The sequence below is a fragment of the Pygocentrus nattereri genome, chromosome 7 (genome assembly GCF_015220715.1).
Source record: "Pygocentrus nattereri isolate fPygNat1 chromosome 7, fPygNat1.pri, whole genome shotgun sequence".
Classification (NCBI taxonomy): Eukaryota; Metazoa; Chordata; class Actinopteri; order Characiformes; family Serrasalmidae; genus Pygocentrus; species Pygocentrus nattereri.
In genome coordinates, this window is record NC_051217.1 from 36,137,045 (window position 1) to 36,163,465 (window position 26,421).

The 26,421-nt window shown below is 38.9% G+C and overlaps 1 protein-coding gene across 1 annotated transcript; it reads left to right on the forward strand.

Annotated features, from left to right (window-relative positions):
- Nucleotides 1–2,490: 2,490 nt before the first annotated feature.
- Nucleotides 2,491–26,421, forward strand: LOC108434147 (sodium- and chloride-dependent GABA transporter 2-like). Its single transcript, XM_017709087.2, has 15 exons — nt 2,491–2,640; nt 7,033–7,167; nt 10,000–10,137; nt 10,966–11,050; nt 11,274–11,406; nt 14,714–14,848; nt 16,663–16,766; nt 16,993–17,117; nt 18,785–18,897; nt 18,988–19,125; nt 23,571–23,673; nt 23,847–23,947; nt 25,345–25,515; nt 25,724–25,852; nt 25,947–26,421. Exons 1-15 carry the CDS (start codon nt 2,511–2,513, stop codon nt 26,001–26,003), a joined length of 1,797 nt encoding a protein of 598 aa, XP_017564576.1. The 5' UTR covers nt 2,491–2,510; the 3' UTR covers nt 26,004–26,421.

Here is a 26,421-nt window from a genome sequence, read left to right on the forward strand (position 1 = left end):
GAACATGGCTTCAGACAACAGTTGTTATTTTGACAAATTCATATATTTTAGGTTGGAGAGCAATAATTACTCTCCTATCACAAACTACTGCTCTATGACATTCAAGTGAATCATTGTCTTCTCTATTGCCTTTTTTTGTAAACACCCAAAAAACAAAAAAACACATCCCAACCACAGGTGGGATTGGATTGGATTCAATTTATTGTCATTGCTTATGCCGCAAGTACAAGCAACGAAATGCATATAATGGAAAAGAGAAACAGAATACATTGGGTGAGGGAGGAGAAAAATACCCCCCCAGATAAGGGCCAGAAGAAGGCGCCCTGCTCGGCATCCCAGTCCAGGTATCTCAGTTCGCAGGGTGGTATGGCGATAACACAGCAAAATTGCCATGGAGGCAACCTTGATCGGGCCCAGGCAGAATCAACAATCAGCAGTCCAGGGAAGTGGGGGAGGAGGATAAAGAGAGGGTCTCGCAGCAGTGTTCCTTTGGGGGAGATATGATGTACCAGCCAATATCTCTGGGGGAGATATGATGTACCCGCGCTGATACGGGGAGCCGAAAGCAGATACGAAGGTTTTGCAGGCTTTGAGCGAGTAGCCGTAGTTTTTACGGTAGCTCACCAAGTCCATTATGGTCACTCCAACGATCTATTTTCCTTTGCAAAGCCGCCAACTTCTCCACGATGTTATCCAGGGTACGACTTACAGTCAAAGTCTGAGTGTTGACAGCTCTGCCCACCACGTCAATCATGTCGGGCAGGTTCAAGGGGCCGTGGACAACTGCCCCCATTCTGCGAATTTTGCGATACACCAAGGCAATGCCTAATCCAATCAGCAAAACACCTGTGATCATGGTTCCGAATAGGTAGACGTCCTCAATATCCTCCACGGAGAGAGACGCCAGGCACACGACATGCCACCTCTCCCATGCGTCCATCTTGTAGCCAGCTGTAAACGTTCCGGCAGGACAGGCTGGTTCCCCCGAACCAGAACTTCTCGTCGAGAAGATGGTGTCAATTGCGTTGAGAGACCATTTGATCAAATCCATTTTTAGGTTTGAAGAACAGCACAGAGAGAGTCTCTCAGTAAAGAACTCAGACAGTAAGATCCTTTACAATTGGACATTACAACAGCTATGCATTACTTTCTGGCCCTTTGACAGTTCATTCTCGAGGTTTTGGTATAAAGTAAGAAGTCCTTGTTGTTCTTTTTGCTTTGTAAGAAGTCATACTTGTTTCTTCTGCAATACAAAGGCTGTTGATCCCCACACTTTCTCTATCACCCTTTCACCCTTCTTTCTTCTCCTTTGTCATCTGTCATCTCTAAACTCTACTTATTGTATTCTGTCTATCTTTATCAGTTCTCTGCCTGATCTTAGTGGGGATTCTCAAGGGCTCTAATTTTAAACATTTGTCTGTACATACACTGAAATCTATGATTTCTTCAATAAAGGGTGTCAAGCCAGTATGACACTTTAAATGTGTTTTACAGTTTTATACAGCATCTTGCATTGTATTCTAGTGAAATCCTTTATAGTACTGGCAGATTTTACTCTATCAAACACCTCATTTGCTGGTTACTGTTTTTACAACTTTTATTATAAGTAAATTGCAATAATCTCTTTAGCTCATCCCACAGGTTTAGGCATGTATGGGATGTTACAGAATCCAAGTATTGGGAATACATACTTTGAATGCAGAAATTAAGTATGTGTAGTTAGTGAACTATTTTAAGTCAATATAGCTTATAAGCTCAGTTTTGGCAGTGTACTGGACTTGTGCATGTGTTCCATGGCAAGCTACAGACACATCATTAACTGAAAAGCACACAGCTACTCACTCTATCATCGTATTTGTGAGATTTTCTTATTGGCATATGGTGAAAAGTTGGCTTAGGTCATGAAAGGGGCAGATAGACTATGGGAGACTGAAGCAGGCGAAAAGTCAAAATAATGGTTCATTTGATGCATACATTTTTTGAGAAACATATCTTCCTAAACATTTTACATTTTGTAGGGTGAGTTTATTATATGAAATTTGCAACTGTAGGTCTATTATTTTATTTTTGATATCACTTTAACCATTATCACATTTCCTACATTTACATTTACATTTATGGCATTTAGCAGACGCTCTTATCCAGAGCGACTTACAAAAGTGCTTGTCATTACTTCATTACTTACGTCATTACTTCCTAAAATCCTTAATTAGCAGCATAGTGTACGACATGCTCCAGTTCAGCAAAAATGCAACATCATTGGATATATGTAGCGAGTTAAGCTGCTCCCAGAACCTAAATAAGTTTTCCACTTACAAGCTAATTATAGTCTTCCTGTTTGAGTAGGACATTTAATGCTTGGATGCTGTGTAGGGGATTGTTTCAGAGAAAATATTATCCAAGCTGTAGTAGGAAGGAGGAGTACATTGGAAGAGCATAAAGAAGGGCAGTACACAATCAGGTGGAACAGAAGCAGCCCAAGTAGAGCAGAAGAAGCATTGCATGAAGAGATGGCGAGGACAATTGAAGAGAGAGGTCACTGGAAAAGTAAAAGAGAGTTCCTGCTGGCTGTGGCTGGGAATGTGGTGGGCATGGGCAACGTGTGGAGGTTCCCCTACCTGTGCTACAGGAATGGTGGAGGTAAGTGCATAAATACACACACGATCAGGCATAATATTATGACTACCTCCTTGTTTCTACACACATTGTCCATTTTATCAGCTCCACTTACTGTATAGGAGCACTTTGTAGTTCTACAGTTGCAGACTGTAGTCCATTTGTTCCTCTGTACACTTTGTTAGCCCCCTTTTACCCTGTTCTGGTCAGGACCCCCATGGACCCTCACAGAGTAGGTACTATTTGGGTGGTGGATCATTCTCAGCACTACATGGCTTTACATGTACAGGGTGGACCAACTAATGGGATTCCAATCCAAGATGGCGCCAAGCATGGCTGCTGTATTGCGAGCTCCCTTTAATTTCTGTTCGTTTTTTGTTTGTTTTGTTTTTATTTGTAACTACTTTTGCACTAAATGTTGCCAGCACATTAATTTATGACAGAAATGAATGGTCAGGCTGAGACGGTGTGCAAATTGCCCCCCACTCCTCAGTCCCCCCACTCCTGTGCAGTCTCTGGACAACAAAATCAGCAAACTCAGGGCACGAATCTCTTTCCAGTGAGAGATATGGGACTGCTGTATAATCTGCCTCACAGAGACCTGGATATCAGCAGAGATTCTCAATGAGGCCACAGTGAGCCCGGGGGCAAAACAAAGGACCTCTCCAGGAAGAGCAAAGGGGGAGGTGTATGTTTTATGATCAACAACGCTTGGTGTGATCGGAGGAATGTACACTTCATCGAGTCTTTCTGATCCCCGGACCTGGAATATCTAATTCTCTCTTGCAGATCGAGCTGCAGATTTCAGGACTCACTGTCTCACATGTACATCCCCCCACAGGCTGATACAGACCTGGCACTTGGGAAACGTTTGAGGCTGTTAACAGGCAGGAGACCGCTCGCCTGGAGGTCACCTCCATTGTTATTGGGGACTTCAACAAAGCGAACTTTAGGGAAGTTGCTCCAAAGTACTTCCAAAACATCTCATGCAGCACATGAAGATCATGCATGCTGGACCACTCTAAATGACTGGTGCCTGGTTGCTCTGACCTACATTATAAGCAAGTGCTTTGAGAAGCTGGTCAGAGACCTCATCTGTTCCTCACTACCTGCCACTCTGAACCCACTGATGATCCACTAATTAGATCCACTAATGATGCAATAGCTCTTGGAGGCAGATGATCCGCTGTGGCCACCCCTAAAGGGAGCAGCCGAAAGAAGAAGAAGAAGAATGATGCAATAGCCCTGACTCTACACACTGCCCTCCTCCCATCTGGACAAAAATAACACATATGTGAGAATGCTGTTCAGCAGCTCAGCATTCAACACCATTGTGCCCTCAAGGCCCAACATTAAGCTTTGGGATCTGGGTCTGAACAGTTATCTGTGCGGCTTCAAGTTCCTCAGTGTTCATATCTCAGAGGAACTGACATGGACTGAACACACCACACGGTGGTAAAGAAAGCACAACAGCACCTCTTCCACCTCAGGCAGTTGAAAAGGTTTGGCATGAACCCTTGCAACCTCAGAACATTCTACACATGTACTGTGGAGAGCATTCTACCAGGCTCCATCACCACCTGGTATGGAAACTGTACTGCCATTCAGCGGAAAGCTCTGCAAAGGGTGGTGCGGACAGCGCAGCACATCACCGGGGTCCAGCTCCCAAACCTTTTGGACTTATACACCAGCCAGTGCCTAAGGAAGAACAAAAGGATTCTGAAGGATTCCACCCACCCAAGCCACTGTCTGTTCTCACAGCTGCCAAGCAGGAGGAGGTACAGAAGCATAAAGTCCAGAACCTGCCAGTTTCTTCCCCTGGGCCATCAGGCTTGCTTGTGTATTAGCCTGTAGGCCTGTCACTGCACCTCTTGAGTCATCATCTCCATGGACAATCTAAACCTCATCCAGACCAACAGACTCACTCTGATCTTACTGCACCATCTAGCAAATCTGTAGTTACACATGTAGCTCAACATCTTGTACATCTATCCGTATCCTGTATAATCTGGAAGATCAGCATCCTATCCCTGTGTACCTGCATCTCATTTGTTATATACCTCAAACTAACTGCACATACGGAATGTATACAGCAGCACATTTCATAGTTTTATTTCATAACTTATTACTGTACAACTGTACATTGGGGGGCAATACTAGTGTACATTGTTTATATTCAGAGTCGGTGTGTATATATATATATACACCTATATATATATATTCTATAAGGGGGTTACGCACCTAAGATTTTCACTCACTTTCCCATGACTTTAAGGTACCTGTGGTCTTATATATTGTGTGCAAATTTCATGATGAATCATGAACCAGCAGAAACCATCTAAAATTACTTGGAAAAACATCTGGTTCCACTGACTTACATTAAGAGTAAAGTAAGTTTTTACCTTCTCCTGTAAAGTTCCGATTTTGGAGATACGAGGTTTTGATCTGACAACAGCATTATGGTAGAATAGCGAGGTAGATTTATTTATCGCGCCACCTACTTTAGACAGTCTGTTGTAAGCTAACAGCTAACACTGATGTATGTGTGGTGGCTAACAACGACTAATTTATTATGTTTTTTTACCTTGGTTCCAGTTTCTGTGGTGGAAAACACAACAGAGGGAACAGCAGTTTTCTTTAGCAGCCGCATTCGAAAAAATCCGCTTTGTCTTTTTTCACTGGTCTTGATTAAGTTCAGTTTGTAGAACTGTTTGACTTTGGTATTCATGCATAGCTTCAAAACAATAAGCCATAACTTCAGGATTTCTGGTATTTTTACTTTTCTGCACTATTTATTTTTGCATCCTTGGTCCAGAGCAGTTCTCCACCACTCTGGACAGTTAACAGCAAGGTGCAACTGTGGTCTGTTGCAGCTCTTCTGATGAACTACGTTATTTACATAAGCTCAGAGTTTCAGTGACACCATGTGATGTAACGCTGACAATCCAAACAACACAAAACGCATCCAGGGTGGAGAGGTGCATGCAAGTACCCCAAGTACCCCAAAAAAGTGATTTTTTACAATTACATACTTACATAACACATGTTAGTTCACTGGTCATTTTGGATAGCATATAAAATGATGATATTTGTGTAGTGTAGACATGGATATCTGGTTCCTAGTACTACAATGGAGAACAATTTTGACTCAGTAATCTAAACCATTGAATAATTAAGTAACTTTGCAAAATCAGTGGAGTTTCACCCCTTTAACACCGAACTCCCTGAACCAGTTGGTGCCAAAAGGGTGTGAGTAATCATGGTGTACAAAGTGATTGAGTGAGATTAGCCACACTGACCTTCTGGATTTCAAGTCCTTTTCACAGCACCTGATCTGAAACAAACCAAAGACACAGAGGAAGAAGTAGTTCATTGGCAGAAAACCAAAGCCTGTGCTATGCAAAAGAAGATTCCAAAGGCATTCAGCTCAGTTATGAACTTGTTGACCAAGCATACAGAAGTTGGCAAACAGAGATCCAGATGTTATCAAGGAATGAATCCTGCAATGCTACACACATGACTGCCACTGTGAAAAAAGAAAGACTTACTTTCACTGAGTTTGAATGGCAATATATCTCATTACTGTGTGGACTGCCAAGCTTTACAAGTCAGCCAGTCAGAGTAGTGTTGAAACTTTCATGGTCTCTGTGAAATACATTGTTTGTGCTGTTATATACTCAGTATTCAGTAGCCTATTTCATATTTGCAATGTTCTGTAGCCTATATTCGGTTTGTAATGTAGCTTTATATTCTTAATTAGTTATATATCAGTAAATATTTAGTTATTAAATATGATATCATATTTTTATTATTACATAGACATCTGTAATGTCTTTTTAGTCACATATCTGGCCAAATGACTGGCATTTCCATTTTAGCCAAATTAAAACATTCAGTGAACTAACAGGATATAAGGGCTTTCTCTGTGATATGTTTTATCACAATGGATTGTTATTTCTTGTTAATGTAATGCTTTGTTCTTGTTGTCACGAGATGTTTTATGTTCAAAATGGAATGAAATATTGATGCCAAAAAGGCATGTGTGACTTTTTTTCAAATTTAAAAATTTAGAACTTGCTTTTTCTCTAAATACTTTGTCATTATTGTTCAGTACCAATACTGACTTCCATGTATAAATAACATTTTCTTATTTAGGGCTGAAATCAGTGCACCAAGTCCTCCTGTAAAGTTGATGAAATGTCATGCCTATTTTGTTTCTAAGACTTGGAGGTCTATTTGTAATTTCTGTGTAACTTAATTCAAGCTCCTTTGTTGGGCATTCACTCAAGGGACCTATGGTTCCACTGACTATAGACATACTAAGCAGCCTCTTGTTTACTAATACAAATTGCTGTGATTGTGATTCATTCAAATAAGGCTAAAGACATGTTTGTCATGTTACTGGTGTGCTCTTAGGGGTGTTTCTGGTGCCCTACCTGGTGTTTGTGGTGACATGTGGAATACCCCTTTTCCTTCTGGAGACAGCTATGGGACAGTACACACAGGAGGGGGGCATCACATCCTGGCGTCGCATCTGCCCATTAGCAGAAGGTCAGTGATACTTCAGTTGAGTTTATTTTTCAAATTGTGAAAATCCAATTGTTTCTGACTTCATGGTTTCTGCTTAGTAGGGCTGGACTCGAATATTTAATTATTCTGATTTTTGTTTGTTGGGTCATTTGCCCCTAAACTATGCTCCTAAAATATGATGGTTCTCTTTTTTCTACTGCATTAGTTTAAATGCAGGTGAAAGTAGATCTATAAATGACGTTTTGTTTTCCTTTTAATTTCATACACTGTTTGAACTTTTTTGGAATTTGGCTTGAATTCTAAAAAATGGGTGTGCCCTTGGTGTTGTAGATTTTCTAAGTAAAAACCTTGAGCACATGCTCTACAGGGAACACAGTTCTGCTCCTTTCAAAGCACAGATACTGATTGCTTGCTCAGTTCAACATAAAACAGTCAATACATAATAAATAAATAAATAAATAAATACATAAATAAATGGTCTGTGCAAAAGTTATGGCACATTTTATTATTGTTGTTAATTTTTCCCCCAATATGTTAAAAAATTGCATTAAATGCCATATTTACATTTGTCTCATAAACATACACATATACTTTATTTTTATGTAATTTTGGGTCATTTCTTATGGTCCATTCATCATATAATTTACACACAATGTAAACAATGCAACAGTCACTTTCAAATGATGTCAAAAACTGAAAAAATGACAAAAATACAGACAAGTTTTTTTAGAGGACTTCATTAATGTTTACAGAGGTTAATAATCATGCAAATCTTTGAATTTAGAAATTTGGTTTCCCAGGCCTTGAATAATCACAGGAAATAATAAGTGCTGAAAAATTCATGGAAGTTCCTAGATTTTTCTCCAATGCATCTTGACGTCTCATCATTTTTGAAGCACTGAACATTCTAGATTGCAAAAAGCACAAAGACTAACGTGTCTGCATGTGTACAATCTTTCCTAACATATTAATATGTATCGGCTAAGGTGCAACATTTAGGACGTGTATGTTGTTGAAGATGTTTTGAAATACATATGCTTGTGTGACTAGCTTCTTCATAATGAGTCCCATGCTGCAGCTGCATTTAGAGATAATGAAGTAAATGCTGCAATACTGATTTGATTTTGAAGAACACTTTGCTTTTTGTAATACATAAACTTGAACTTGAACTGAACTTGAACTAAACTGATCTGAACTTTCTGAATGAAGCAGTTCTTTCTTTTACTTCAAAGACAAACGGTTTTTCCAGGTGTCAGGATGCCTGGAAGAGGAACTAATAGTATTAAATTCAATTTATGGCTTAAAATGTATGACTACAGTGCTAAAGACGCTTCCCTCAGCACCCATCTGCTGCCACCCCAGAACAATCCTACTTTTGACCCATAGGTCTGGAGACCTTTGTGACTTACATTTAAGTGTGACATTGATGGAACTTCACGCTACACATACTGAGGAGACATTTGGACCCAACCAGAGTAAATTCTGGACACATATTAAGTTATGGAAATTCCTTTACACCTCTCTCACACACACCTCTCTTCCTTCCCAAGAAGAGAAAGACATCTGGCTCTAAAACATATACTGAGGCCAAGATGGAACCACAGATAACCATTGGGTTGATAGACGAATGGGAGCCCACAAGACCCCCCTTAAGTGCATTTTTAGCTTCATAAATATTGGGTCTGTTCAGAAACTACACTCTCAGAAGTGAAGGTACTGCACTGTCACTGGGCCAGTGCCTCTCCATCTCAATAGCTTTAGGGAATATAACTGAACCCTATCCACTGAAATTATATTTTCTAAACTGTGCTGACTTCACACACCCCGTGTCGTCTCCAGGCTTTTATTTTACTGTTCTGTTTTAAAACATTCAGTTATGAAAAGGTACAAATACAAATGTTTCACCTGGAAAAAACTTCACAACTGGACCTTAAAACCACTGTTGTAATTTTGAGGGAATGTTTACTGTGTTTGTACCTTGTTGAATGAAACATGTACCTGCACAGAACCTTTATTTCTAACAGGGTAGGCTCTTAAGAGAGCCTTTTAACCAAATACTAAACCCAATGACTCTCCTCATTCAAACTGTGAAAACACCCCTGCGATTGTTAACATGCCCCATTGTCAGACTTGATACTTGTCAAAGGTGAACTAATATAACTAATAGTTATATTGATTCTTGAACTGCAACCCAGTGTCAATAATCTAAATCTCTGTGTTGATGTTTGATCATTTGTAACTGTTTTTTATTTCATTTTTCTTTTTTTTTGGAGAAAGCCACAATTCATATATTCATGGTTTTAAAGGTATAAATCTGCTTTTCTTACAAGTCTTCTTGTAGTTTTTCTTAGAAGTAGAATTATTAGGTTTGTTCATTGGTAACTTAATTAAATTAAGTTTAAGGATTAATTTTTTGTGCAAATCGTCGTATATAACATTTAGAATTAATAGCTAGTAACTCCAGCTCATGCAGATGAATTCCTCTGTCCAGTTCCAGCTTTGATCTTCAGATGCCGATTTTCAGCTGTTTTTCATACTGAGGCTTTCATACTTTCATATTTTGAGGCTTTCATTGCTTTTTTTAAGCCCATAGCTTTAACCAGCTAGCATTTGCTAGAATGTTGTGCATGGTAGTAAGGTAGGTAGTAGTATGGCAGAGAAACTACAGTGTATTTTGAGATGTATTTAAGGTTGTTTTGACTGTCCAGTAACAATTGTGGCATGACGTCCAACTCAATTTTGTGGTTCCATCTCAAAATAAGACCAATGAAGTGAGAAAAATGTCATTAAAGCTTATAACGCTTAGGGCTGTTTGAATGATGTGTCTATTCTGTGAAAAATCTCCTCTGTCAGGTATTGGCTGTGCAGGCCAGTTGATCCAACTTTACAGCATGTGTTACATGCTGATCTTGGCCTGGGCACTGTTCTACCTGGTGTTCTCCTTCAGCACTCAGCTGCCCTGGGCAAGCTGTAACAACACTTGGAACACAGGTATGTAACAAAACTGAAATGAATTCAAGGCCTTTACCTTGATAAATTTGTCAGTGGTGATCAAAGTTTAAATATTCTTGGAATCTTCTCAGATTTGGATCGTCTTTTATCTTGCTTAATTACAACGTCCAAGAACAGGAACTGCTAATTAAATAGGTATACACAAGTGGTGTTAATGCATTAACGTGATAAATTATTAACCGCATTGATTTAAATGTCAGTAACACATTTTCAAGTGCCTTCAGTAGCTCTAGCCAGAAGCCTGAAGCTCATGTGTTAGTGGGTTTGGCTTTGACATATATGAATATACACCGATCAGGCAAAACATTATGATCTCCTTGTTTCCACGCTCATTGTCCATTGTTCATTGTTGCATCATTCTCAGCACTGCAGTAACACTGACGTGGTGGTGGTGTGTTTGTGTGTCGTGCTGGTCTGAGTGGATGAGTATGAATCAATTTTAGGCTTAACTGTAGTTCCAGTGGGTCTGCATAGCTTATCTTTCCACTAGCTTTTAAATCTCAAAATCCATTGATGGTTCTCTTGATAAGTTATTTTCAGCCATGCCATGAATTAACATCACTGAAGTACCTCAAGTACGAAGATTTTACTTTTATAAGTAAAATACAACACTGACATCAGTAACATCAGTAAAACTAGTACCGTAAGATATATGTTACTATATTATGCACAAAAAAATTGAGGATTTTATTACGTAATATGGAGATTGTTATGATATTTATATTACATTGTGTGCAGTTATTTCATCATGGGATGCTATAGAGTCAGATGATTCCAGTTTAGATGTGTGATTTTGTTCTTCCTCAGATTACTGTGATCTTGTTGGACGGAACCTGACACTTAACTGGACACAGCAAACCAACTCCACTTCAGCTGCTACGGAGTTCTGGGAGTAAGTGGGCCAGTGAATATCTACACCCACAAAATACAAATAGTATTTTTTTATGGGAAGTGCTATGCAAGTCTTAAAAAAATATGATCGTAAAGGTCAAGATTCAGATCTTTAGATTTCTGGTTAGGGTGTATGACTCTCAGTGTAAGGGGAATGATGATCCCCGGTAAGATTAGAAGATCCACAATATTTACCCAGCTCTTGTTCTTAACCCACTGTATAGGCGCAGAATCCTTTCTATCTCTAGGGGCATTGAAGAGGTGGGAAAGGTGAACTGGGAGATTCTTCTCTGTCTTGCTGCCGTCTGGATCATTTGCTATTTTTGCATATGGAAAGGGGTGAAGTCCACTGGCAAGGTACGGCTACGGGTGTATGTGTTATAGGGGAGGAATGTCTATCAACACAGACTGTAAACTTTTGTTGTCAGTGTAACGGGATTACTTCTGCGTTGTGTAGGGTTTTAATGATGCATTGTGGAAGTGATGACATTAGCACACCAGCTTAACATGAGGGAGGATTTATTTTCTCCACCTGCACAGAGTTTACAAAAGGCGAATAAACAGGCTTCATTAGTTTCTCTCTCACACTGCGCCTTCTCTCACAGTGGCGTTTACCAAAGAGCACATATTTCATCAATCACACATTAAAAGAAAATAATAATAATAAAAAAAATACATATAAAGCAAACTGTAAACTGTACACGCTCCCCATTCGCTGAACAATATAAGATTAACACATTTGACAATATAACTCAACACACCTGCAGAGTTTACAAAAGGCGAATAAACAGGCTTCATTAGTTTCTCTCTCTCGTGCCCTCAGCTGCGCCTGTTAAACACCGTCACTCAGATTACAACAAAGCTGCTACACTACATGAATTATACAAACCCTACAAATTTACAAGTTACAGCTCTTCTTTAAAAACAAACAAATGCACACACTGCCGGTTTAATCTGGTCATATTAAGCAAAAGAAAAGAAGAAAGATACTGTCAACAATTAGCATCCCTACTTCGTAATTAGCATTCCACCTTAACAGAACTCGTGGCCAACAGCGTATTAAAACCTCATAAACCAGAGTGTTAACTGCACAACAGCATAACCAGTGTGTGCTATAATGTTTTTGTGACTGAATGAACTCGTTTTATGTCAAAAACTGGAAAATACAAAGTGTGTTTTTAACTTAAAATAACGCAGCTGCGCCAGCACATACCTTCTCTCACAATGGCGTTTTCCAAAGAGGACGAAAGGTGGGGCTACGGCTTTCTTTCGTGCTCCACTCAAGTAAAGGCTACTAAAACCCCGCCCATATTGATCTTGCTCTAGTAAATCAAAATTCTCTTTTATATATTTCTCAAGCTGGATTATTTGCAGTAGCCAAAAGAAATGATAACATAATTAGAACTAAGAGTTTTACAGATAGAATTTTACATTTCATAGTCCCCCTTTCTCTCCTCAATGAATTGCTTCAACAATTAAAAGCCCTTGCTGATTTCAAAATAAAATCCCTGAAGTCAATAATCTAGTGTAACAACATCACACAGCCACATCAGCATTCTAAACAGGGTCGTCCAAGCAAATGAAGTTCAAACCCACAAAATCTCAAAAGCATTTACATCAAAAATATTCCAAAATAACCATTAGCTGCTGATGCCATTTACAGAAAAATAAGATAAACCATCTGGCACTATTTTATTACCAGTGGTGGACAGAAACAAATTAAATTTAATTTCTTACTGTACTTAAGTAGTTTTTTCATGTGTCTGTACTGAAGTATTTCCATTTTTGATGACTTTTTACTTTCACTCCACTTCATCTCAACGTCAGTTATCGTACTTTTTACTCCACTACATTATGCAAAATCTGTTGTTCCTTTTGGTTTATGTGTGTATAAAAATGCAACATGTCAAAATGAAAGAAGTGCAAAAAACACCAATCAGAGCACAGCGGTCACTTTGTTTTGAACTTGTTTTGACCTGTTGGACATACTGACCCAGTGCAGCACACGGTTCAACATCAGTGCAGCAATGTAAAATTTTGTGAGTGTCTATTAAACATAAATGATGAACTAACCTAACTTTGTCTAAGTAGAGCACAATATAGAATATATATGTCCACATATGCAGTCGTGACTGACGTGTCTTTTTTCTGAATTTATTCAAACACTTTCATTTTATAATAAATTCGTTTTGGCTAGTTTATGTTTATGGACAGAGACCTACAGATGCAATACAGTGAAGGAAAACTCATTTCTGAACCTGAGGTTAAAACAAGTTTTTATTAAACTTGAACTTGTAACTAAGTTGCAAATAAATCTTAAACTGAACTTTGCTTGTTTGCAAAAGGTTATTTCAGAGCCACTCGGTTCTACCTGATGGAAACTGTTTGCTTTAAACTTTTAGTACTTTTACTTTTGGTACTTAAGTACATTTGAAGGCAAATACTTTAGTACTTTCTCAAGTGGAGGTCTAAATAGAGGAACTTCTACTTTTACTGGAGTATTTAAACTGGGTATCTCTACTTTAACTCAAGCACATGATTTGTGTACTATGTCCACCACTGTTTATTACTGCTACAAAGAATCAAAAGCTTTCTATATCAATTTTGTCTCCCTTTCAAACATCTAAGAAATGTCTGGACAGAGGAACTATGACCACTTTCAATAAAGTAATTCAATTACTTGATTTTTATTGGGTCTTATTGCCATAACTTGCACAGCTTGCACCAACTCATCAAAATTGAAACGTTCTAACGATATAAAATATATAACAGGACCCACAATGCCATGCAGTTGGAAAGGCACATGAATTGCTAGCATAACTATTCCTCTTACATGTTTTTAAAACTTGCTTAAGTTAAAAGGCTACACTGTTCACCTCAAGAGCCAATCCAGTTTCCAGCTATAGCATAACTGTCATGCCCTCAAACAGAACGACCTATCAGCAATCGACTCCCCCAGATTGCTGATCACTGGCCCCTCTCCTTTGCATAAACCTGATCCATTCCTCCTTATTTCTCAGCCTACAAATGCACAGACTCTTGTTCTCTTTCCTTGCGAGGTACTGACACTCAGTTTCAATTCAAATTGTTTTATTTGTAGTCACTTTTCTCATTCTTGACTCTTTTTTCAACGCTGATCTTGATTCTGCCCTTTTTTTCTGTGCTGGACCTGTCTATATCATGTTGAATATCCATTTCTGTGCTGAAATTGCTTTTAGATTTTATTAAACTCGCATTGTTTACTGATGTCAGAGTGTTACAAGAACTGTGTACAGTCAATGATGCCATCGGAGCTGGATAATGCTCTGTTTGGCTCAAATGCACATCCATTGCATCTCTATTGAACTGGCTGCTGGGTAACTGCTAATGTAGCTGATGCAGATAGGCTCTGCAAAGCTCTCAGAGTGAGTGGCTTAAATGTATGTAAATTGAAGGTTTGGTGACTGAAGTTAGTTCTATTTAAAACTGAATACTTTTTAAAAATTGCCAAAATAATGACTAACCAGTCCAAATTTTGTCCACCCGCCTAAGCACTTCTTCCCCTGCAAAATCCAACCAAAATCCACCCAGGCGCATGTCCAGCCTGGCAGCGCTGATTCTGAGATGCCAGATGGGCTGAACTACAACTCTAAATGATCTTGATACTTCATCTTTTTTGTCTAAGGTGGTGTACTTCACAGCCACGTTCCCCTACGTGATGCTGGTGGTGTTGCTGATTCGAGGGATGACTCTACCTGGAGCTCTGCAGGGAGTAGTGTTCTACCTTTATCCTGACCCTGAGCGACTGCTGGATCCACAGGTGCTGAACTTAAACTGTCTGACCTCATCTACACAGGTATATAGTAAAGTGCTCATTACAAATATCCACAAGTTCTGTTTTCCTAGGTGAAGTTTTAGACTCTATCATTTAGAACTTCTCTAAAGACCACAACAGAGCCCCATAAAGAAACCCTTGAAAGATGGCTTCTTTTACTTTTGATACATGCTAAGACTGGTACTGTTATTGCATGAAATAAAACAATAGCGAGAGAAGTAGAAATCAAAAGAATGGAGCAGTGAAGTGTAGTATTTTTATATCAGCAATAAGGTGAATTTGCATCTCAGGGAGCCAAAAGCGACAGCTGCTCCTAGTTCTCAACTGTTTTTCCCTTTCTTAGCAGAGTTGTCTGTATCTGGATTTTGCCAGGAAGATACAGCTTTCTCTTTTCTCTAATCCATTTTTCTACATGCAGCCCAAGCAGAATATAAAAGTATGGTAAAACAGGAATATTTGTGATATTCCAGGAGTCAATTCAGGAATTTCTGCATATATTGGGTGTGTTCATCAACAAATTGTGACCAAAAACATGATATATGTGGCAGGAGTGTTTTTACACTGGTAGCATGCCACTCACGTTAAGTTGCAGAAAGTAGACTAGAGGAGTAATAGTCACTTGCTCACATTTTATGTACCGGTTTAAGATGAAATGCTCTAATACAGTTGAAAGATGCTGTGCTATAGATATAAGATTTGCCTGACATTGTACAGAATTTCTTGATACTGTACAACAGTTCTCACTTCTTCAAATTATAATACCCCTTTAACCAACTCTGCTGGATCTGGCTTAATAAAGCTGACAGCTGACCCATTTAAACTGCCATGGATCAATTTGCCGGTGTGTATAAGTCATTGAACTCAGTTTCTTATTAGGAATTCTGAAACACAGTCATATGTTTTATGTTTGTGGGTGTGGTTTGGTCGAGTGATCAGGGCTGGTGTCCTGAAAGCATATTTGATGATTCCTAACTGGTAGAGCGAGCATAACTGTGAGGGCTCAGCCTGCGCTGCCGACCACCAGCAGACGGCGACATTGGCGAGGTGCCATAACTTCAGGGAACTTAAGCCCAGAGCCCACTCGGGCTGATTGGGCCCAGCCTGACACACCTGTGAACTCCTCTACTTAAGGCTGTGGCAAACAGCAGCCCTTTGTCACACCTTTGTAGAGGGGTGACCGGTAGAGTATGCAGCCCAGGTGGGTATACAAGAAAAAGAAAAGAAAAACAAAATGAACAGAATAGAAAAGGAAAGGGCTGGAAAAAAAAAAAACAAGAGAGTAATTTCCCCCAAACTACTTAAAAACCACAAGAAGGCTTGAGCTACAAACGGCTACAAACCATACAAAAAGCACTTGCTCCACTAAGAGCATACAGCAGAAATATAAAGTCTGCTTTCCCCTCATAATTACAGAGGAAATAACTTTTGTTTTCTCATTATCTTTTATTTCACGTTTCTCAGCCTTTGTGTGAGCATGCTGCTTTTAGTGTCCCCTTTGTTTGTCCCTTTCCCCGCCTTTGTATTTCCCGTTTGTTGAGGTGGTTTTGTCATTGTCGCCTGTGTTTCCCAGTAGTGCAGCGGTAACTCCACGGACACTGGTGGTTTGACCCTGGCTCTGGGTCACCTCAACTTCAATGTGTCGTATTCACACTCCACTGCCTCAATACATTTATTCAACACCCTTACTCATGGGTTTTCCTCTTTGCACTTAGGTCTGCCTACCTGCCCTCCTGTAACAATAAACTGCAGCTGTGGAAAAAAACTTCAGCAGGCACTTTCTCTGTGGTGTTTTTTTGTAGGTGTGGATGGAGGCAGCTGCTCAGGTCTTCTTCTCTTACAGTGTATGTGTGGGCGTACTGAATGTGTTGGGCAGCTACAACACATACAACAACAACTGCTACAGGTACTTTGTTCCTAAGGTATTTCTTTGAGTATTATGAATATTTCTAAGTAAGTGCAAAACAATCAATAAATATATTTTCATTCATTAGATTCAAAATGGTAAAATCCCAAATCATTTAATTGCCAGTGACACTGTAGACAGTAAAATTTGTCAGACTTAGAGAGAAAGAGGGGAAGCAAGATGTCTTATTTGGCAATGTAACCTGTGTGTGTTGGTGTGTCTGTAGGGACTGCTTCATGCTGTGTCTGCTGAATAGCTGTACCAGCCTGGTGGCCGGCTTTGCCGTGTTCTCAGTTTTAGGCTTCATGTCTCATGAACATGGAAGACCTATAGAGGAGGTGGCAGAATCAGGTATTGTCACATATACACAGCATAAAACCTAAAACAGCCATGGACTATTTTTGAGTTTATTTTATATTTTACGACAATGAGCTTCAAAGTGCCTTCTATGGTATGAAATGTAGGTTTTGCCTAAACAATAATTTTCCGGTTTAATTTTTAATGTTGAGTGCCGGAGTGCTGGTATCACAACATCTACATCAATTGATTATGATACAATGTGATTACCAAAATGATGCTTTTGTCAGTTGATCCTTCAATTTTGTAGTTTCTGAAGAAAAATGAAAAGAGCTAAACAGCTAAACATATTCAGACATTGTCAAGTTATTTTAGCTGCCTACTAGCACATTTAGGAATTGAAATTAATGAATTAATATGGGCACAATATTCACTGCAGCTATCTTTAGTTTCTGCCTGTTCTTGGGGCGTTTTAGCTTCAGTTTTGCCTTCGGCAAGTGGAAACGTGTGCCTGATTGGATTGAAATCAGCTAATTGAGCTGGCCATTGCAGAAAATTCCACATCTTTGGCAAATAAAATTCCTTGACCACTTTTGCAAAATTTGGACTTGCAATTCTATTAAAAAGTGAGGAGATATTATAGCACTATACACATCAGAATTCATTATGCTGCTTTTGTCAACAGTTACATCATTAATACATACAAGGAAACCAGTGCGTTTGTTAGCCAATCATGCCCAAGTAATGACACTACCTCCGCCATGCTTTATAGAGGATGTGGTATAGTTTTTATCATGAGCAGTTCCTTCTGTTCTCCATGCTGTTCCTTTACCAGAACACTACAGTTTTTTTCTTTTTTGGACTCTGCCAAACTGGATTCTGGTCTTCTTGTTTTTAAAGCTTACCAGTGGTTTACATCCTGTAGCAAACCCGTTATATTTTCTCTGGTTTTCTCTACACATACCTTCTGGTTGGTGTTGATCTGGCAAAATGTTTTGAATGTTTTTTTTTCTTCATCACGGAAATAATTATTTTATCATCTACCACAGTTGCTTTGGATGTCTTTTGCCTTTTGGTGTGTAATTTCTTTCTTTTTTTTAACTATTACCTATGTTATTTTTAAGAATGTAGGCAATAGTTGTTTGGCTACAACTAATGTTTTTTCTGTATTGTTGTAGGATTTTTTTTTTTTTTGCCTAAATATGGCTTGCTTCACTGGCAGTTCCAGCGATTTAGACTTCATTTTTAGAATTAACAGTGACAAATTCTACATGCAAATACCATACAACCAAATCCGTTTTTTATCTGCCCACTTGTGAAAGTGAAACAAAAAGGGAATAGCGCACATTTCACCATGAAACTGCTGAGCAGCCAATTGTCTAATTACTTTCAAGCCCTAAATATAGTTGTAAGTTCTGCATAATTCACCTGATCTGGACAGAAACCCTCAAATCAACGTTGAAATGCTGCACTTTGAGTCCATATTTCAACTCCAATATGATGTGATAGACAGCTAATAACAATAGTGTTGTTGTTGTTGTCAAAATATCCATGGACCTGTTCCATGTAGTTACTGTGAAAGTGTTCATTTAATAAAAGTACTTGAAAAAGCTAACCGGCAGTGCAAAACATTTAATATGTTTGAGGAAAAATGTGAGGAATAATAATAATAATAATAATAGTAATTATAATAATAATAATCACACTTTTGTATCTTCCAGGACCTGGTCTAGCTTTCATAGCTTATCCACAGGCAGTGGCTATGATACCTCTGCCTCAGCTTTGGGCCGTATGCTTCTTCTTTATGGTCATCCTCCTGTGCGTGGACACACAGGTGCACAGACTCATGCACAAATAGACCTAAGCTTATACTTAATCATGATCCGGTGCAGATTTTACTGTGTTGTGCTATATTTTATGCCAGTTTGTCGCAATCGAAGGGATCGTTACTTCAGTGACAGACGTGTTCCCTCGTGTGCTGCGTGGGGCTGGACGCAGAGAACGCTTCCTCCTTCTCTTCTGCCTCTTCTGCTTCTTCAGCCAACTCATCTTAGCCACACAGGTCAGAGAAAGTGGAAAGTGAAGTAAGAGGAAAGGGCAGAGATTTGCCTAGTTTGAATAATTAATCAGATGAGAAAAACATTCGATTTTTAGGAATAACATCCAATTTAGGTACACTAGTACCTAGTACCACATACTGTTGACTAGTTTATTTAATAGTATCTGGACACCCCTCCTTATTATTAAGTTCAACCATCCCCATTGCTAACAGGTGTAAAAAATCAAGCACATAGCCCTGCAGTCATAGACAAGCATTAGCACTAGAATGGGTCGTACGGAAGACCTCAATGACTTTTCCAGTTTGTGAAATTTTGCCTTGCCAGATCTGCCCTTGTCTACTATAAGTATGATTATTGTGAAATGGAAGTGTCTGGGAGTACCTTAGCACAAAGCGCTAGATCCCACAAACTCACAGACCACCACTGTTGTGCATAACGCATAACAATTACCTATCGTCTGTTGCATCAAATGGTCTGGGGCTCTTTTTTTTAGGATTTGTTCTTGGCCCTTTAGTTCTGATGAGGGGTAATGTTAATGCAACAGCATACAAAGACATATCGAGCAATTATATGCTTCCAAAATTGCAGCAAGAGTTTGGGAAAGGCCCTTTCCTGTCCCACAGACACACTGAAAACTTCTTATTTTTGCTCATTGTTTTGTAATGAGATGTTCAGCAAGGTCATTTATGTGTAACAGTTTGGTGACCACATACTTTTGGATATATAGTGTGTGGCGGTTTGCATCATGTGATATTTATTTAGCTGTTTAGGGACACACAGTGTGCAAAGCCAAAACTGTAAAACAGCACTAACGGCGGTATTTAGAGCAATGTTATTACCTTTATTGGTCACATGAAAGTACTATAGCATAATTTTTTGTTTTTGGGATTTTTACCCTGCTGAACAGTGAGCCACAGAGCCTAAATTTCATGGCTTAATTTAGTTTGCAAAACATGCCTTTATGACTTGCTCATCTGAAGCTCTCAGACATTTCAAGAATGTATTTTAATGGAATAGTTGGGGGAAAAAAAGTCACATTTACATGATTTTCCACTTAACCCAATGTAATCCATCAACCAAGACACATGTAATCCTTTGAGGTCTTGGGCTATTTTGACTTTTGAAAACTTTTATGTACCACTTTCAAAACTCTTTATCATGCCAATCTTTGGTAACTTTTTTTTATGTCCTGAGAATTTATTTCATTTTTTTTTACATGCTGCATCAACGTATTGGACCCAAAAACACTAAAATCACAAAAAATGATTGTTTTTTACTATTAAAACACAATCATGTTCAATGGAGCATTTTAAAGATTGAAAATGTAAACACAGGTTGCAGAATGTCAACACATAATGGTAAATTTGATATGAAATTAATCTGCATACAGTTATGTACAGCAAAAACAAGTGTGGCCATAGGTGTTTTTTCTTTTTAGCTATGAAATTCTTCAGTTTCTGCCCACAATAACACAGGGAGCTGCATCACAGTACTGCATTTCAATGGTGGGAGGTTCCTTTTTTTGTCCATTTGGTGGCAGCGTTGGCAGATCCTGTGACCTAGTGAGTACATCCATTAATAGAATTTTTATGTCAAATTAAAATAATCCTATCTTCGTTTTTACTTGGTCTATCAACACCTAACAAAAACTAGTATAGTGTTTCAAGCCAGTATTTTTGACTGCAGTGCTCAGCGTGACTTCCTTTATAATCTGTGATGGCTTGAAAAAGTTACGTGGTTTTAGGCTAAAAGTACTAATAAACACTGGAAAACAATATTCACTGATAGCAGTTCCACAAATACATGCCAAAATTGATGAGTTACTGGGAAAACAATAGCAAAATTACTCGAATATATTTATGAATATTATGAACATAGAACATTATGATCTGTGCCATTGCATCTTTAAATATTGTGAGGCTGGAGTGCAGCAGTGTGTTGTATACCATCACTATGAAGGTAGAGTATGTAGTGTTTGCACAGTAGCATCCCAGGTTACTATAACAGAGTTGAAAGTGGCATATAAAACTATAAACCTACAAAAATGAGAAGCAGAGACACTCTACTTCAGTTGGCATCACCTGGCAACTGCAGGTTAGTGTTATACAAGGACTTGCAGGTGGGTTGAGGGAATCACTGGTGGGTCGAGGGAATCGCTGGTGGGTCCAGCATCCAACTAATGCTTTACTTCCTATGTACATTCAAGTCCAAACATATATGGTAAAGGCTCATTTGTGCAGAAAATTTGGTCCCCGAATTCACGATCAGACAATGTATTGATTTTCTGAGTACCCTCTAGTTTGTGTCTCTTAATAGGTTACCCTGCAGTCCTTCAGTACCATCTTTGGTTGTGTTGTACAGTAGAATACCAAATTGTGCTAAGGACAAGAACTGATTTTAGTTCTCCAAAATAACTGCTCCTTCTTTTAGGTAGTTTAGCTTTTATAATTCAGAGTTAGCCATTCCGTCTGCAGCACCTGAATTAGGATCTGGACATGGTTTGAGCTGGTTGTCTTGTACCTATATTTATGGAAAACGTTTGGGTGACTATTGACTTCTAGTGTTTGTTAGGAGCACTACCCTAGTGGGTATCAAACATGACAGATCGACAGCATTTTGGGGTAAGTGGAAAATTATTTTAAAACACTAACTAAGGTCTATAAGCTTTTGGAAGAACTGTGATAGCTTGGACTGTGAGAAATATGGTTGGGAAATAATATTGAGGCTCTGCGTACTATGCATATTTCGACATTTGCAGCATTTCCACTTCATTTACAGTAGTTATTGTAAAGGGTCAGCCTGTGCTCCCAGCTGCCAGCAGTGAGCGACAGCTGTGAGGCACTGTTACCCCAAAATCCCAAGGGGTAATCAGTCAATGGGTAGTCAGGCAAAAATAAGAGAAGAAAAGTATAAAAAGAGGAAACACACAAGGAGGGGAGCACTGCTGTAGGCCAGTTGACTGAGAAGAAAGAGGAAAAGGAAAGAAGTAAAACATTGTGTTGATTTTACAGCAGATAAAAAAAGGAACAAAAGAGAGAGAAAAGAAAATGCTGAAATGTAGCCAGCTCCCCATCTCTCCTTTGAGAGGTATTTTGGTTTGGTCATTTTTTCGGTTTCTTGAATTTGTCCTTTGTTTTATTTGTGCCATTTTGAGCATTTTCCTTGTTTGGTTTTCCCACCTTTTCCCACCACCGTTCAGAAGGGTTTTATTGAGAAGGGTCTAGCTGCAGACCTGCAGTACAGCATTTTCAGCCCTGCACTCTCAGCCCTGCAATCTCACCCTTGGATGTGAAGTCATGTAAAGATCAATAGGCTTGGCATATACATGGAGAGCATGGCAAACGTGCCAACAGACGTGCCAACATTACTGTATAATGTTTAAAAAACCCTCAAACTGTGATTGTGAAGTAATGTGGTGGTGTTCATTACAGTCACTTACAAAGTACATTGTCAGACAGTTTAAATGTAAAAAAGATAACAGAATATTGTCATTTAAACCAAGGTAGTCAATCACGAAAATGTTTAGTCCATATATGCACAGTAGATTTTATTATATTTTACAATTCCTTAGCTGATACTGATAGTGTGGGTCTGCAGCTGGATACTACTGGAGGTACTCCACTTGTCACCTGTGCCCCCCCAGTGGCGCAGAAGTAAGATTGAGAGACCCTCATTAGGCCCACAACGGGGAAATTTCACCTCAGCAATCTAACCCATCTGTGAAAAGAGAGATTTGCCCAGAGCTGTAGGCAGCCCTATCCGCAGAACCCAGGGAGCAGTTAGGGGTTAGGTGACTTGCTTAAGGGCACCTCAGTCACATACTGTCAGTTCAGTGGATCGAACCGGCGCCTTTCCACTCGCAAAGCTGGTTCACTTAACTCCAGCCCACGACCGGCCCTTGGGCTCTGCGATTGCAAAGCCAGGGTTGGTGGTTTGAATCCAGCTGGGCATTGCTCTCCTCCAACAATACACAACACTCATTGTCCCCAAGTTTTATATATTACACCCTGTCACAGGAATAACTTATGTTATTTTTACTTATCAGTTTTAGGAGCCATCCATTCTGCATTTGAGTCCACTCCCAGAGTGTACTGTAACAGTTATGATATCAGAAATGCTCTTAGTTGTAGATTTTCTAGCAAATTTAAACTAGTACTGTGTAGATCACTCATTCAGTTTTGTTTAGACTCAGATTCATCTGTGGATGCAGCATAGTATGGGCATGTTTACACTCTCAGAAAGAGCCTAAAGCCAATAGCCTCATATACATGTCCAACATGTCTTGGTGAACATGAATCACAGTCAAAAAATCACAGTTGGCATAATCAAACATTTTGTAGCTCCTCTGATTTAAAAAAAAAACATTTTTTTGAAAAAAGCTCAGTGCAGAATATTTGCCTGTTTTAGTTACTTTATTCCCATTGTAATTCAGTGTTGTATCCTACAGGGAGGAATGTACTGGTTTCAGCTGTTGGACTACTATGCCTGTAATGGATCGTGTGTCCTGTTCCTGGCAATGTTCGAGTCTCTGGCCATTGGCTGGATCTTCGGTGGGTCACACACCAATTCCAGAAAGACATTCTGTGACATGCATGCTCTCCTCAAAGGCAGACAGATCCATTGCCAGATATCGTGGAGTACAGACTGCTAGAGTGCTATAAGTTTAACTTTCATACATGCAAAGTAGAAAAAAGGGGATTGTCACTTGGGTTGTCTTCCTCAGGTGCTGACCGACTGTGTGATGCCATTGAAGATATGACAGGGTTTTACCCGAACTTCATCTTTAGGCTCTGTTGGAAATACCTCACACCTTCCATATCCCTGGTAAGCATCCAACTCTTATTTGTCAGCACAAGAACATGCTTTATAACAGCTGTTATAACAGCATGTCATTTCAGAACAGACAGTATAAGCAAACGTTATAAATAGAGAAACAGGGGTACAAATAAAGTGAGAATAAGTAAACAGCCATATAAAGTATTAAACTTTCAGAATATTTGATAATGCTTTATTTTGCGGTCCCCATAGTTCTATGTATTCACTAGATATGTGTAAAGTACTAGCTAAATATTTGGGTAAGATGATGGTAAGTTGAAACGTGCTAGATATTATGGGGTACAAGTTCCAAAGTGCTGTGGATTTATTTGCAGGTAAGTTCCAATACACTTCAACAAAGTTAGACTGAAATGCCAAAACGGTTTTAAATATTAAACAGATAGTCCAAGTATTTGGACTAACAAGGTAAGTAAAAACATACACTAAATTTCAATGTAATGTCAGGACAGTAATTCATAAACACTTCCAAGGACTGGGTAAGATATATGATAATATATATGAAGTAAATGATAAATGGCCATTAAAACTGAAGCAAGAACAACTTTTTACAGCCCACATTAAACATCAGTTTTGATAAACAAGTAATAAATGGGTGCACAGTACGTACATAAGACTTGTATGTATCTTTGTCATATAACTACCCAATACCTTTTACCCAAAATAATACAATCCTGTTGTGTTTGTACCACATATTTACACAGTTAATACCTAAAGCCTATTGCTGTTTCAATGGGTAACACTCGACTTAAAGAGGACCTACAACACACATTCATAACATTCTATATAAATGCTTTAGACCATGTTCAAGATTGTTTAAATCTACACTCAAAGTATATATGTTTTATGACATTAATATGGACCACTATGCAATTTTACTGAAGGACCTGATTTCAAACAAAATACCACTTTTTTATTTTGAAAAATCGGATCAGATACAGCAGTGCTGATGGAATTCATTTCAGTGTCCCTGCTGGACTGAGAATAGTCCACCCTCTAACATCAGCCACTCGACTTTACTTCCTCAGATATGAGCCGTTATAGATAGATAGATAGATAGATAGATAGATAGATAGATAGATAGATAGATAGATAGATAGATAGATAGATAGATAGATAGATAGATAGATAGATAGATAGATAGATAGATAGATTTAGCAGCATGTTCAACATTTGAGAAATTGTTTTTGGATTGAAGCATTGATGTTTTATTGAATGGTGGATTTAAAATCATGCACTGCTTTCATTTATTTGAGCAAACTAAATTTATTTGAATGCTTATTTGAACAGTCCTATGGCCCAGAGTACGGTTAAACCCTCCATGCTCAGAACCGTTCGACCCTACTTGACTGAGCTACCTGCAGTTTCATTTCTCTCTTTATTTTGAGGTCATGTTCATTTATTCATTGGCGAATTTCGAACTTCTGACGTTCAACCGTTGGTACGTGTATCCAGACTGGGCGTATGGGCTGGGCTGGCTGATGGCTCTCTCTTCCATCTTGATAGTACCTGGCTTGGCAGTGGCCCGCCTGTGGACAGCAAAAGGGAACCTCAAAGAGGTGAGGATGGACCCACAAGAAAGTAGATATTAACAAATTTGGTAATGTAAAGCCAAAGAGCATGTTCATATGTGCAATTTTAAATTTGAAAAATTTCTGAAACAGGCTTTGCTCTTTATTGAAAGGAGAACAAAGCAGGGCAGACCAGAAAGTATGAGTCATTTTCTGATACACAATAGAGAATCACACAAAGATTTACTCTTTACAGCGCTGGCTTCACCTTTGCAGCCCTGACACGAACCTCCGTCAGACACGAAAACAGAGAGCCAAGACACAAGAAGTGACCTCATCTGTGGAGATGGAAAACTTGGTCAACACTGACACACAGAAATCTAACGTATAAATAAATATGTGATATAAATATAAATGCATCAAGAAACAATGACCAGTGACCAATCAGTTACTCTGTTTTTTTTTATTTAAACCACCAGGAATTTCCCATAACACACAAACAGCTGGAATCCAATATGGGGGACCTCCTTGAATGACATTACCTCTGATCTCTCATCAAAAGGACGTATACTCTTCATCCTGACCTCTTTGTTTATGACCAGTTGCTTGTATGCTACAGTATGCTGTGGATTGTTATACAGCAACAAATTAATTAACAACAAATTAATAAGAACTAAGCAGGGTGATCTTTACTAACCGTCTTCCCTCATAAAAATAAATTCCAGCATATTGTGTGTCGAACTTGGACAGTTTGGAAATTTTTAAACATGTGTATGGATTGTACCCAATAACCTCCTCATTACGAATGTCCAGTGTACTGAATATTTTTCCCAAATATTGTAGCTCTATAGAAGCAGGTATGTTATTACACTCAATCTTATGTGTTTACAGACCTCAGTCTTTGTATTGGTGGATTATTTACTAGAATGTTTACTTTTTTATCTTATCATAAAC

What these genes read in the sequence shown, in the direction of transcription:
- LOC108434147 (XM_017709087.2), top strand. Translation starts at nt 2,511, where the DNA reads ATGGCGAGGACAATTGAAGAGAGAGGTCACTGGAAAAGTAAAAGAGAG. An exon ending in AGAGGAGGTGGCAGAATCAG is followed by an intron (nt 17,118 to 18,784) that starts GTATTGTCACAT and finishes TGTATCTTCCAG; the next exon opens with GACCTGGTCTAGCTTTCATA. An exon ending in CAAAAGGGAACCTCAAAGAG is followed by an intron (nt 25,516 to 25,723) that starts GTGAGGATGGAC and finishes TACTCTTTACAG; the next exon opens with CGCTGGCTTCACCTTTGCAG.